The sequence below is a fragment of the Xiphias gladius genome, chromosome 5 (assembly GCF_016859285.1).
Source record: "Xiphias gladius isolate SHS-SW01 ecotype Sanya breed wild chromosome 5, ASM1685928v1, whole genome shotgun sequence".
NCBI lineage: Eukaryota > Metazoa > Chordata > Actinopteri > Istiophoriformes > Xiphiidae > Xiphias > Xiphias gladius.
This window is the reverse complement of record NC_053404.1, coordinates 22274068-22288108: the sequence shown is the minus strand read 5'-3', so window position 1 is coordinate 22288108 and position 14041 is coordinate 22274068. Positions and strand designations below refer to the sequence as shown.

At 42.6% G+C, this 14041-nt stretch overlaps 3 protein-coding genes across 24 annotated transcripts in view; 2 read left to right on the top strand and 1 right to left on the bottom strand.

Annotated features, from left to right (window-relative positions):
- LOC120789911 (LYR motif-containing protein 4B) overlaps window positions 1-4649 on the bottom strand; it is a 37146-nt gene extending 32497 nt beyond the window's left edge. Inside the window, exon 1 of the mRNA XM_040127119.1 lies at window positions 4325-4649. Coding sequence (XP_039983053.1) covers window positions 4325-4446 — 122 coding nt within the window. The 5' untranslated portion in view covers window positions 4447-4649. The remainder of the gene's footprint in view (window positions 1-4324) is intronic.
- Window positions 1-14041, top strand: part of LOC120789870 (NACHT, LRR and PYD domains-containing protein 12-like) — a 1168582-nt gene that overhangs the window by 775125 nt on the left and 379416 nt on the right. The window lies entirely within an intron of this gene.
- Window positions 4471-14041, top strand: part of fars2 (phenylalanyl-tRNA synthetase 2, mitochondrial) — a 123133-nt gene continuing 113562 nt past the window's right edge. For 2 of the 3 annotated variants that reach the window (XM_040127092.1, XM_040127095.1), the window contains exons 1-2: window positions 4472-4676; window positions 9538-9767. The gene's annotated coding sequence lies outside the window, so the exon portion shown is untranslated. Of the gene's footprint in view, window positions 4677-9537; window positions 9780-14041 lie in introns of all 3 variants that reach the window. The other variant, XM_040127094.1, reaches the window with a different exon arrangement.

The window sequence follows — 14041 nt, the reverse complement described above, 5'->3', positions numbered from 1 at the left end:
ATCAGAGTTCGCCACCTGGGGGGCTGATGGTACGCTACAGTAAAAATGAAATTATTAAATGTGAGTTAATGTTTTGTGTTTCGCCTTGTAGGTAAATCTCAGTGTGGTCTACATCTCCAGGAGCTTTTTTATCTTTAATTTATTCTCCAGTCCTCTGACTCTTGTTTTATGTCCGTCTAAGATTTGTGACATCCGTCAGAGTCTCTCTACAGCTTGTTTTATCCATCTGTTTCTGTTCTCCAATAAATCCCCCAATAAATCCTGCCTACAGCTCATTTTTTCATGTTTATGTTGCCCTTGCTCTTCTTTGTCTTCTCTTCGTATGAAAGTTGTCTAGGTCTCTTTCCTCTCTTGCATGCCTCTATGATACTTTCATTTAGTGTACTCAACATTTTCCAGTGTTGGAATAACAAGTTTTCTATGTTTATAAACCACAAACCTGCCAGATTTGTGTTTGAATTTAATTTCTGTGTATGTTCTGTTTACGGTTTCGTGATTTAATGTTTCATCTCACTTTTTAAAAAAATTAGAATTATGATAACCTTTATTAAAACAGGCAGGGCCATTGAGAGCAAGCGCTCTTTTACAAGGACACCCTGATTACAGTAAATATATAAAACAGTAAAACCACCGTATGCTTAAACAAATTATACAACAAACAGGACATTGCCATAGTTCATAACGGATTGAAAGGTTGACCGAACGGTTTTCTTTCTGCAGTTCTGCCTTATTTCTATATATTTATATATATATATATATATATATATATAAAAAAAAAAACAACAACATTAATATGTTTTTTTGAAGCACAGCTTGTCATCGAGCCAGAAAGCACAGTATTTATAAGAGGACACTCTTTAAATTGATGTCCCATCAAGAGTAGTAATGTTCACTTCAGTGGAACTGTCAGTTTGCATTTTGTTTTATCTGAGTTTAAGATCAATTAAAGTTTGCTGGACAGCACAGAAATCAACAAACAAGTTTTGAACCGTGTGAGCAACAGAGGGCGCTGCTGTATATAAAATAGCGTCGTCCGCATACAGATGAGTACTGTACTTTTTCTAACCTTTACACCTAATTAATTTATAAAGATTGGGAATAAAAGTTGTCCTGTAACAGAACCCTGTGGCACACCTTTGTTAACGCTCATAAAGCTGGACTGGTAACCATCAGCCACAACAGCTTGTGTCCTACCACTGAGATAATTTGTGACCAGTTACACGATTCCTGATCAAATCCAATAGATTCAATGTGTTTCAGAAGAATCTGATGATCGACAGTATCGGAAGCCCTAGATGAATCAATAAAAAGGGCGACACAAACTTCTGTGTCCCAATGAGCCAGCATGCACAGTACCATACGCCTGTTCTTTTCCTGCTATGAAGGTCTGTAACTTATTGAAAGCATGCCAGTCACATTACCAGGCTTGAGACCAGCGCTTTTTTGTCATGCAAGAATAAAATAATCAAATTGATGCTCAGTGTGATGAACTGTGTTCCACCGGTAAACTCTGGCTCTGTGCTCCTGGAACATTTCAACTAGTACCAAAAATATATTGTGGTGAGATACTCAGTGCTAGATCATTTCAATTTGCTTGGAATCACTACTGCACCATTCCATCAGGCATCATTATCAAGACCTTCTGAATTACTGCCTGGCCCGTCCCTCCTCTCTGCTTCAGACTTGTCTGCAAAGCTACAAAAACCATTTCAGACGGCAGCTTTACCTGCTGCTGGTCACTCAGCTTTTTGTCTCAGCTGTGCTAGAACGTTCAATACTGTAGGGTATCTAGTGCCTCAGCCCTCACTCGCTACAAGCAGACTGCCAGTATAATGAACATACAGAGATGAATAGAAAGAGTTTGCAATGATGAATCAGCTGAAAACACCAAGGCCTGGACCTTCTTTACCACTCATGAAAAGTTGTTTTCACGATAATAAAATGTGAAGTTCTTTCAAAAGTACAGCAATGAGGGCAAAATGAACTGCCCTGTCATCACGTCACCACAGAACAGCTCCATCATCACAACATTCATGGATGAATATTCGTCCATCCGACACTCCCCGATCGAACAGAAAACTGAATATAAATTTATTGCAATAACAGAATTAAAAAAGATATTGAAAGAGAGGGTTATAACGGCTTCGCTACAGTTGTAATAAATGCAGTTAGATAATTTAAAATGAAGGTCAATATAAACTAGTTTAGAGGCATGATATAAAAAAAGTTGCAGCTTCAGTAGATTAAATTCAATATTAATCCAATATCAGTCTGAAGCTATTCAAACAGTATTAGCCGTTAAGGGATTGATTTCCAGAATAAATGCAGAGTGTGTCACATTCATTAAGGCAGAACACACTGAGTCCTGATGGGATCTTAGCAGCAGGAGGCCTGCAGACAAATCAGGTCAGCGGTAAGGTACAAACTAGGCCACGGACTCTGGCTCTGAGCCACTGCTGACTTTACAACAGTAGACTCACTGATAAACCCTCTGACCTCTCTGTCTGACACACTGCTGCAGAGTTACGCTCGAATCCGCTGAGAGAAGACATCACCTCAGACCCTGGGAAACCAGGATGGTTTCAAACGTTAACTTTATATTAACAACACGTCGTCAAAAGAATCACATCCTGAAGTGTTTTTGTTGCGAATTTCGACAGCTGTCGTCTGTCGAAGCAATGCTCGACGCACAACGTTCACAAAGGTTAACGTTCGCTGGTTTGGACTCGTAATGTTAGTAGGCTACGTCATTATCGTTCTGTCTGTCAGAATATTTGACGTTGACTTTTTAAATTAATATTTTCACACTATTCAGTAACTCCAGGATGTCTCAATCAGAGCAGTTAACGCAAATTCAGTGTGAGCTAGATTAAATGCATGGGGTCAGTGGTAACGTTATTATTGTATAAACCACAAACTGGCAGAGGCATGCTCGCCAGTTTGCTGTATACAGCTGTATTCAAGATGTCAAGTTGGATGCTTGATGAAGTCAGAGATTGAGAAGGGTGAGTGTGTGAGAGACATCACTGAGTGAGGAGAGAGAGAAAATGCTTAAATGCAAATAAGCTCAAACAATATCTTGTGAAGGGAGTAGGGAAGTTAATGAATTATTAAGAAATGATACGTTAAAAAAAATGCAACTTTTTGCAATTTTTGCTTGCTGCTGTAATTTCAATGCAAAAAAAAAAAAAACACTTACAAACATCGCAACATGCACTGCAATTTTTCTTTAGAAAAGCTGCCATGAAATCAGGTATTTTAGGCTGCATCAACCCCTCGCCCCCCCAAAAAAGCCTGGGAAATCCTGGAAGGGCTGGCTATTGGTCTGTCACCATGTTAGTCGATTTAAACAACCTCATGCACTCAGACTGTGTTTGTCTGTGTGTGCTTGTGTGCGTGTGTGTGTGTGCATGTGTGTGTGGCGTCAGATTTGGTGTCAGGAATCATGGAATTACAACGGTATCACATGTTCATGTTTATTTAGCTCAGCTTTGCTGTCCCCGTTTTTCGCTGAGTGTCCACGTGTACCTCCCTGAACATTGTTACTGGTACTGGGTACTGGGTGTGAGTACACTGAGCCGAGCCACTGGAAACCAGAGACAAATTAGACTCCTTGGGCAATGAAGCTGATTTGGATTCTGATGTGCAAGATCAAGTTCAAGTTCTTTACTGGCACATGTGAAGCGGCTAAAATTCTTGAGCCGCAGTTACAGAGGGATGGAGGGGTATAAATAGAATACAAATAGAAGCTTTATAAACCAGTAACAATCCTGATATAATAATAAACAGTGCAATTTCTGTGCCGGAAGGTTAATAAAGAGCAATTTCAGTGTTCAAAATGTGCAAAATGTGAGTTGTGCAAATGAGCACGGAGTGCAAAAGTTCAGCGGTTTGTGCCACCTTTAGGCAGGTAAAACCTCTGTCCTGATTATTCTAGATATAGAAACAGAAAATGCAGAAAATGCAGAAAATGCTTTAGAAGAGAGCGAAAAAAAAAATGGCCGGAATGGCCCTTTAAGTCTCCAGCTCTGAGGACACTGTAATAAAACCACAAAGAACTCCCACAGAATTAACACAACCTCGCTAACTGGACACCGGACACACAGTGTTAGCCGCTAAGTGAGTCTAATATGAGTTTAAGTGGAATTACTCCGCACAGATGTTGTGTTTCGCCTACGGTCAATAACAGTTACGTTACTCGGAACCTGTCCGGAGGCTGATGTAAACACAGCCGTTAGCTGCTGCATTAGCGCCTTTCAGCCGCTGACAGCGGGTTTAAACCGACCGTCGGGACCGGTCCGACCAGCCCCAGGTCATCCCTTACCTGTAGTTGTACGAGGGGAACTTGCTGCTCTCTCTCAGCATCGTCCTGTACAGAGAGATCACCTGTGCTCGAGCGGACGCCGCCATGGTGTTACGAATTACAACGCTGCGCGACGGTTTCATTTCAGGACCCTTAATCACGTGTGTCCGAAGAGCGCCTGATTACTTTCCTCTTTTTTTCCTCTTCCCGCGCTTATTTCTTTAAATTCACATCCGCGTGCGCGAACGTTGACCGTCATAAAATGTCACGGCAACAAAGTCAAGTCAGTTTTAACTCGGATTTATAGTCGGGGGGCCGCACAGGCGCGCCTCCGCCGACTAAACAGCAACACGACGCTGGAGTGGGACGCAAGGTGAGTTAGCTGGGCTGATCTTAACCTCTTAAACATGCGCATTTTTAAAACCGATGTTACGTTTTTATGAATGAAGGGCACTATGAGGTCACAGCACCCGACTTCAGGACGCAAACCGGGAGCATGTCGCGTGACACAGCGCGTCGTTTCCCTCCAAAAATGTCCTCGTTGTGGGGTCGGCATGTCAGCTGCCCTGCTACAAACACACCTGACAGAGCTGCAGCTGTAAAGTCAGCTTTTTAAAAGTGTTACGTTTCAGTTAAACGCCGCCACAAATGCACAGCTAATGTGCACAAATGCTATGTAAGTGATCGTGCAGCCACGTGGAGTCGTGTATTGCTGTGTGCCCATGTTTGCCAGGTTATCTAGCCAGGTGACAGACTGTGACCCGACCATGACCCGGCCATTTTTCATCATGACCGTCAGGTTTACAGACATGAAACTAAACCTCATGAGCCCACCCGACTCCGGCGGTCCTCCCCAGGTGGCCTCAAAACTGAGTTAAAGGCAGCTTTAAAATGAGGGCGAAACGTTTCCTGGTGGTTTAAGAGCAGCATCGCACACACACACAAGTATTTCACACACTGCCTTCCTACAACACCAGGGCCGATGTGTGTTGTCGTGGACGCTGCAGAGGCTGCTTTGTGTTTTTACCCTCCTGTGGAACAGCCTTATGTTAAACGAAGGTCAGGTCAGGCCTTGACTATGGTGCACGGTGACAGAAGGTTGAGCTGCTTCCTGTTGTGGTGCTTGGGTGTTTTGAGGTTAACGTTTCTCTCTTTCATGGTTGTTTTTATACTAATGCAACTCGGTTTTTAGGTTCTACTGTTTCAGTTAACGTTGCATGTTTTGCATCTGGCTCGGTTTTTAAAAGGAGTAGCGGGAAAACAAATGTAATGTTGGGAAATGCACTTGTTCTCTCTGAGAGCATATCCCTCTCCGTCTGTCATGACAAGACCTCAGGAAGCTGCATACCAACAATTATCATCAAGAACTTAAATTTCTCTTGGTATACAGATTAAACTAATGTAATACAGTGTGTTAAGTGCTGAGTTTATAGAAATGTTGATAAGTGTATTTTTGAACTTTGGACGGACCCAGGCCACCTGTTTCCCCCTGCTTCCAGTTTGGGTAAAGGGATAAAAGCAGCCTCTAACTGGCTTAGTTTGGAAATGCAACGAAACCGAATTTGCAACTTCTTGATCTGTGGTAGCTGAGGACAAGGATGTAAATAAGAATAAAACAAGTAAAATTACACATTTACACTTAAATGCCCTTGCGCATGTTCCTGAATAGGAGTTCTTCAAGCACTTTACTAGCAACACTTGTACATCAGCTTATTCGTGCAGTTATCCAATCAGCCATTCATGCGGCAGCAGTGCAGGGCATCTTCAGTGGCCTCCCCGGGTCTCCGGATCTGGATCCAGCAGAACACCTTTGGGACGTGGTAGAATGGGAGATTGGCAGCATGAACGTGAAAGCTGACAAATCTGCAGAAATGATGTGATGCAATCACGTCAACATGGACCAGAATCTCAGAGGAAAGTTTCCAACATCTTGAGGAATCCAGGCCACGAAGACCTGAGGCGGATCTGAGAGCAAAGGGAGGAACTACTTCCTAATAAAGTGCTCGCGGAGTGTGTCTCAGCAGTATTGAACTTTCTGTCGGGACGTTCAAAATGACTGTATGATTACCGCTGTAACTGTTGATAACTCTACACAATGAAGCTGAGGGTCATGGAGTTTGCTGTCTAGGCCACAGCTGCAACAACAACATTAAAAAACAAACTAATTAAAAAAGAAAGAAAACAAACCCTCTTACTTTTAACATTTATTAGAAGAGGATCAATAACAGCTGTTGCTCTGAACGTTCTCAGTTCTGAAGAAGTATCTCTGTGTGTGGCAGCTTTAAAATTGCATCAACCTGGTGATTAAGCATTTTAAACACATTGGATTTATTAGTACTATTCATTCTTGTTCCATTTATGTAATGTTGGAAAAAATATGCATCACTTTAATTTTTTAAGTTTTTGTTTTATGCTAAAACTGTTCAATCCAAAGGGATGGAAATCGATGCGATTTAAATACATAAATCTTAAAAAAATTTGAGTGTAACATCAGAGACTCTGATGTGGGTAAAAACAACCCTCCCTGTGTGTGTGTGTGTGTGTGTGTGTGTGTGTGTGTGTGTGTGTGTGTGTGTGTGTGTACAGTATGCTCTTTATCAGTGGATGTGTGAAAGGTCAGAGACACATCCTGTTTGTTGATGTCCTGCTGTCTTTTAGTGTAAAGGTCAATAGCGCTGGTGTATGTGTGTGTGTTTGTGTGTTTGTGTCTGATGCAGAGGTTGTGTTTTACATTGTGTGTCTATAAGCATTCAGGTGCACACTGATGTGGACCAAAGTATCTTTTGCGAGGTGTGTGTGTGTGTGTGTGTGTGTGTGTGTGTGTGTGTGTGTGTGTGTGTGACAGAAATAACATTAGTTGCCAACATTGATTGTCACGTCTGCTGTTCTGGTCCAATGAGGCAGTGATGGAAACGTGTGTGTGCTGCTGCACATTTATCTTTGTGAGGACCTTTCTGAGTTAGACCCTTGAAAGTGAGGTTGTTTTTGGAAAGGGATCCACCGATCCGACAGTGAAACGTGGCTAAAACGAACCATTATCTTCATAATTACTCCCTTGGCTTTTATAAAATAAGACATTTGTGAATCTTAATTTCCCAAAGCCCAAGTTGACATATGGGGATGTCTTCTGACCAACAGACCAAAATCCAAACATATCCAGTTAAATACTACAGAAAACTATAAAGAACAGTGTGTTATCACTAGACGAGTCGCAACTAATGAAGTGTATGCTTGAGAAAAATGACTTAAAGGATGAATCAATTATCAAAGTAGTTCAGATGAATTTTCTGCCGGTTCACTAATCGCTTCAGCCTCAGGGTATCAGCCACTACCACGTCCTGACCTGACACTTCTCTGCACGTAACTGGTTGAGATTGTTCTTCTGTGTGTCAGGCGTAGCGAGGCCGTCGTTGAGACGTCCGTACACAGACGTGCCGATTACATTGCTTAGGAGGTTTGTAAATTTTGTCCTGCACACGTAACACACGGTTCCTGCCGCAGGATAACATGAGGCGTTTCAAAACTTAGACCTCCCGACAAAAATGCTGAAAATGTCCACTGCTGTTACCCGGCTGTGGAAGCCACTGGAAGGGCCAGACACTGCCTGTACATTACAGGTCATTTTTTGTGAAGCGGTGGATTTTAAAAGTTGTTTTTGCAGTTTTATTTCTGCGGATTAATCCGTTACCACCGGGGCTGCAACTGACGATGATTTTCATTGTTTATTAATCTTCGGGTTATTTTCTCGATCAATAGATTGCCTGTTTTTTATTTTGATCTTTTTTCTTATTACCAGTCTAAAATCCAGATAGACGGTTTATTATCTCACAAGATTGAGTAAAGAAAACCAGTATATTCTTAAAGTGGAGGAGCTGAAATCTGATTAACTGATAATTAAAATAGTTGGCAGGTAATTTTTGACAACTGACTAAAGAATTAATCATCTAATCTCTTCAGCTCCAACAAGCATTAATTGATCCACTTTCCTGGCTTTTCTCTAGTCTAATCAACCCCCAATACATTCCCTCGTCGCCGTCATCATTTATTAGACAATAGAGGATTCTGCTGATTTACACAGACTGATGCAGACTTAAAAATGGCAGCTGTTGGGTTGTGGCTCTCATTTAATTCCTATTAGCGAACGGATTATGCCAACGAGGGTCCTAACAAGGAGAGACATAGAGACGCGTGCGCGTGTGTCCCTGCAGAGGCAGCTGACTGATGGACGGCTCTGCAGGAGCGACAGATCAATAAAGGGGGATTTCCGTCGGTCCCAGCTGACTGGACGGACTCTCTCTGTCTCATCGGATCTTTCAGTCTGAGTCCTGCGGATCAACAGACGCTGCCGTCGGTGTCACCGTTCCTGCTGGGCTCCTAAATGCTTTTTATCCTGTCCCAATCCAGTGTCACATCTGCTTTCTCAGTATCAAACGCTCATCAAGTTATCAAACACCCGCTGTGTTCAGACCGGAAGCAGCCCCCCGTGGTGTCTGAGATGTTGAAATCTTGGCAGGATTTTTCTCAAAATCTGATATGAAAAGGTTTTCATGAAAGCTATCGAAAGCCGAGATGAATTGAATTGCAACTGAAATCCTACGTTTTGACAAAGATTTGATGGAGCATTCAAGGCCCCAGCCAGAAAAATGCTTTTGTCCTTTTTGCATTTTGTTCAAGATTCCCTCTTCAAAAGACAAATCTGCAGATATGACCCTTGCCAGCTGCCACCCAAAACCAGTTTTCTGTCATGTCTTTTACCGAGAGATATTATGAAACAGTGAAAACGAGATAATAAAAGACGAGATACTATAAACTGGAGTTTAGACTAAAGGTACGGTGAAAATGAATCAGCTCAGTAACAGCCAGGAGGAAACAAAGTGCCGACAGCTCAGCACAACACAGTCATTAATCTAGTAAATCTACAAGGGTTAAAGCAAAAAGACTGAAATTCACAACAAGAAGTTATTTACAAAGCCTCAGACAGCTGGTACAATGACTCATTTTATTGGCAGTAAACTAAATTAATAAATCTATATTCACCTGAAATTATACAGCATCGTCTGTGTTTTGAGAGAGTTCTGCGAGACTAAGTCGTTTCCTGAGACTTAAAGAAACCCCACGTCGTGTGGACGTGAGCTTGTTTGATGTGGTTGGTGGTTGTATCTCACTTTGAATCACCGCTGTGAGCTGCAGATTGAGTTTTCTGTCTCTGTCTCCTTTCTGCCTGGCGGATCAAGGCCCCCGACGTTCCTCCCATCGATCGCCCCCCCCCCGTGGTCAGATCTGCGGAAGAATCCGTCTGGGACACATCAGCCCGTGACCCGAACCTGATCGCTTCGAATCCATCCACCCGACCCTCCATCCATCCCTACATCCATCCACCCATCTTCTCTGGGCCAGTCCTCCGCCTTGTCCTCCTCTCTCCGGATCAACAAACTCTTCTGCTCCGTTCGTTCCACAGACTGAAGTAGGTGGACAGGTGTGTGTGTGTGTGTGTGTGTTGTTGTAATGTTGCACTGTGTTGAACATTATATTGATCCCTGTTCTGCCCTCTGCATTTGCCTTCTATCTAAACTCTCTACTTGATATGCTCTGGGGCTTTTTTGAAGACTTTATTTAACAAGGGTACAGTTTGTGTTTTGTATTAGGGCGAATGGCTGAATGGCTTTCGGCAGGAGCTCTAACACATTCAGGTTCACCTCCTAAAGTGTGTTATGCACAATCACTTTGCTATAGTCAGTTACGCTTGTGTGTTGTTTAGCGGCTCCCCCTGCACCTTGACCTCAGGTGGCGGCTCGGGGAAATCTTGTCACCTGGAAAATGAGTTCATACGTTCCTACTTTGTTTTTACCAGATGTGTTTTGAGCAAAACGTAAATGTTGCCGGGGTCGTGTTTAGAGGCAACGTGTTTTTCGAGCGGAGGAAGAGCTACGGTGCTTTACAACTTATTTACGACTTTTTCGCCAACTCACCCAGACCACGGCCTTTCTTAACAGAGCCATTAAAAAAGTTCAGTCTTGCTGAAGATATCGTTTTGCAAAAGCAGTCATTATGGGGTCAACAAATTAAAAATACTTCGATACTCTCAGTATCAACATTTTGCGACTTGCCAGATACGTTGACATTAACAACATTTCCTCATTATGGTTGTAAAATCCTTAAAAGACGTAATCTGGACGGTTGAGAAATGATGTCAGTCATGTGTTGCATCCAAAGCGCTGGATAAAACACTTTTTAACTTGCAGTTTAAAACTACGTGATGCAAAACCAGTTTCAAAATTGTCTGAATGTCATTCTAGACATTAGGTGCAGCAAGCATTTGGTAAATACTGCTGTTGTTGCATGTGTTTTTGTATTCATGAATGTATGTTGCATTCATTCATGAATATTTTATGGCTCTGACCTTCCTCTCACTGCATAAAGACAACTTTCCGATGGCGGTTTCCTGGGATTTTGGCTTTATTTGCTGTGTCACACTCAGCAGGGCCGAGGAAAATTGAAGTCAGCGCAGCAGATGTACACAGACCTGACCTCTGCTTTAATTGGCAGAAAAATGTAAATGTAGTGAAAAGTGAGGGGATGCTTTGATGGTGTTGAGGAGCTGGAGAAGGTCCAAATCAAAGGCTGCAGCAACGGGACCCAAGTGAACACCTGCGGTGATGATTCATAATGTTTATGGTGACAAAGTTGGAGTCCTGCAGAGGGTCTGGGACAAACATCTGCAGGAAATAAATCCAAGGCAGGAGGATTAGAAATGCATGCATCGACCGAACCGCATGTTGTAACTGTGTAACTGTAAGTGTCTTTAACCGGGTTAGAGCACGCTATGTTCCTTTATCGATTATGTGGATGCTGCAGGATTTTCTCCACATTTTATTTTCAGGAATATTTTGCAGTGTAAAATAAATAAAAGTAAAAAAAACAAAACAAAAAAACACTATAGAGCCATGAGGAACAATGGAAGGAGGAGATTTGGAATAAGCCAAAGCTCAAGAACTTTGTTCAAATCAAAGAAAATTACTACACTAATTAACAGAGAAGGCAGAGGTCCCTGAGCGCTCTGCTAAGAACTGGTACTGGCAACCTACCGCTGACCACTGAGGCAGATAAAGGTATTTCTGAAGAGCAGCGATTGTGTTTTTTGTGACCTTGAGGTTGTGGAGGATGAATTTCATTCTGTGTTCTGTTTGCCCGCGTACAGCGACTCGAGGAATCAGTTGAAGAACCCTGATTAGTTTTGCTCGTCTGAAGGTAACACGTTAAGTTGGCTCTTTTTTTTTTTAAAGAAATTTTTTTTTGTATCGGCAAGATCACAAAAAAATGCATAGCAACTAAGACACAGGACACATGTTGCTGTCCACTGTCCAAATGGTGGCCAGCCCACTCAGATGATCAAATCGATCAATCGCTGCACAATTAAGAACAAAAAACCCACAGTAATTGACAACAGATGTTGAAGGAGGACTTTACCATCCATTCTGAACATGTGAAAAGGTAAATTTAGATTCTGTGGACACGTGAGACTGTCAGACTCTGATCTTAGTCTCAGCTGATACACTAAGATGCTAATTATAGCACAGTAAGATGCATGTAAACGGTTAATGATGGTTATTACCAGATTTTAGCTTCTGACCTTTGCATCCCAGTGGTAGCATGTTCAGAGTTAGCCTGGACTGCTAGCAGTTACAACCGAGCCCCTCCGAGTAAAACTCCTTTTTTTGTTAGATTATTCCGCTGGCGTACATTTCTGTTGGCAGAGGGATGAAACAATCATGCGGACAGTTGGTGCTTATTGATCTGTTTTTGTGATACTACCGCTGGGGGTCACCAGGTTCAGCATATTTTAAATTCTACACATAAATTAAATGTCACTGATTGTCAAAAGAAATTGGATAAATTAAGCAAAAATGAGTAAATGCTGATCTCGCATTAGTTAAACTTAAATTCTGGTCTTGCATCACCTTGACAGTGTTTGATTTGATGTATATCAAACAGTTTTTAGCAAACACAAATTTCCTTTTATTAGTTTTATTCTGCACTTCTGCTCTTTGAAGGGCCTTGAATTAATTTTAGTGCCTTTTGCCCTCAACAGTAAACTCCTGATGCATTTGGCTGTTTAGTGTCTTGCTCAGCGGCTCGTGGTCTGTCCAATCTGAACACCCGCCTGGTTTATTGATGAGAGACACACACACACACACACACACACACACACACACACACACACACACACACACACACACACACACACACACACACACACACACACACACACACACAGACACAGATAATATGTATTAGTAGTGGAGTGGTGCCTGTGGTCTAAATTAACTCAGCTGCCTGTTTCCCTACATCCCTCAGTGATGGAAAGAGGAGAGGAGATCAGAGCTGCTGCCTTCATTAGCTTTCATTACTAACAGGGGGACAATCCACGTCCAGCTCTCTCCCTCCGCCTTTCGCCTGTAATTACTATGCATCGTAGATTTCAGCCAGGGAGACATCACCTCTAAATCTCATCCTACCGCTCGCTGCAGTCAGAGCCTCGTGTTTGACTTTATGTTTGCTGCACTGCTGTTTACTCCCAGCCCTGAGAGGATATATTTGGAAAATTAAAACACTTCTCTTAAAAGGTGCAAAGAATGGAAACCGTAAACACAATTTTACTTATTAACAGCGTCTGATGTAACAGCAGGTTTTGCTTTTAATCCAGGACGGCGGTTAGGATTTTGTTAAGGTTATGATGTGGACAAAAAAAAAGGAGTACTGCGCTGTATTTTAAAGCACTCTTTTCCATAAAGACGAGCTCTGACCTCGATCCCATCCGGCGTCTTTGGGATGAACTGGACCAGTGAGCGTGAGCCAGACCTCACCCCCCCCCCACAGCAGTGCTGGACCTCACCGAGGCTCTTGTCTCTGAATGGGAGCAAATCCCTGCAGCAGGTTCATCATCGGGCGGAGAGAGACTGAAACCAGAGGAGTGGAGGCTGTCGGAGCAGCACGTTAATGGACACGGTGTCACAGTCGCATGTTGGGCTGTTACATGTAGGTGTAATGTCCACATCCTTTCTTTGGCCGTCCACATACTTTTGGCCATATAGTGCATATTGAGTTCAGAAATCGAGAGCTCTCGCATTCTCCTCACGTCCAAACAGTGAAGTAGATCCTAACATCATGGTGGTTTTTTTTTGTTTTTGTTTTTTTTTAAACTGCAGCGATACTGCCTTGTAAAGGCCTTTCACACTCAGAGGCTCAGTGTGGTGTAACAGCCGACTGATCAGCTTGGACGGCAGACCTAAGGCTGCTGCTGCTGATTTGACACAGAAAGACCAGGAAAGAAGCCAAGACATAAGACATACACTAATGCAAATGTAATGCCACTGAAGGCAGCCATTAGCCAGTTAATCACCTTGGCTGTAACTCTTAAGATTCAGATCTAATATACAAATTTAATCCCAGTCGGGTTTTAGTGTTTTAATATTCAAATTAAGCTCTAATGAATTTCAGGCAGTGAAACATAATGCACTGCGGGGTTGCCCCCCCCCCTCTAAATGAAATTATTTCCTGATTGCTAGATCTGATTAGAGCCTAACTCAAACTCGGATTGGTGGAGTCGATTGGAGTCTAGTGTAAAACCAGATTAACCAGCCAGGGAGCCGCACGGGGAAAAAAAATTAGCTCCTGTGCCCTATTGGTCCCCTGTTCGTCCCACCCTGGGCAATTTGCACATTTTTTTCCTAATACCTG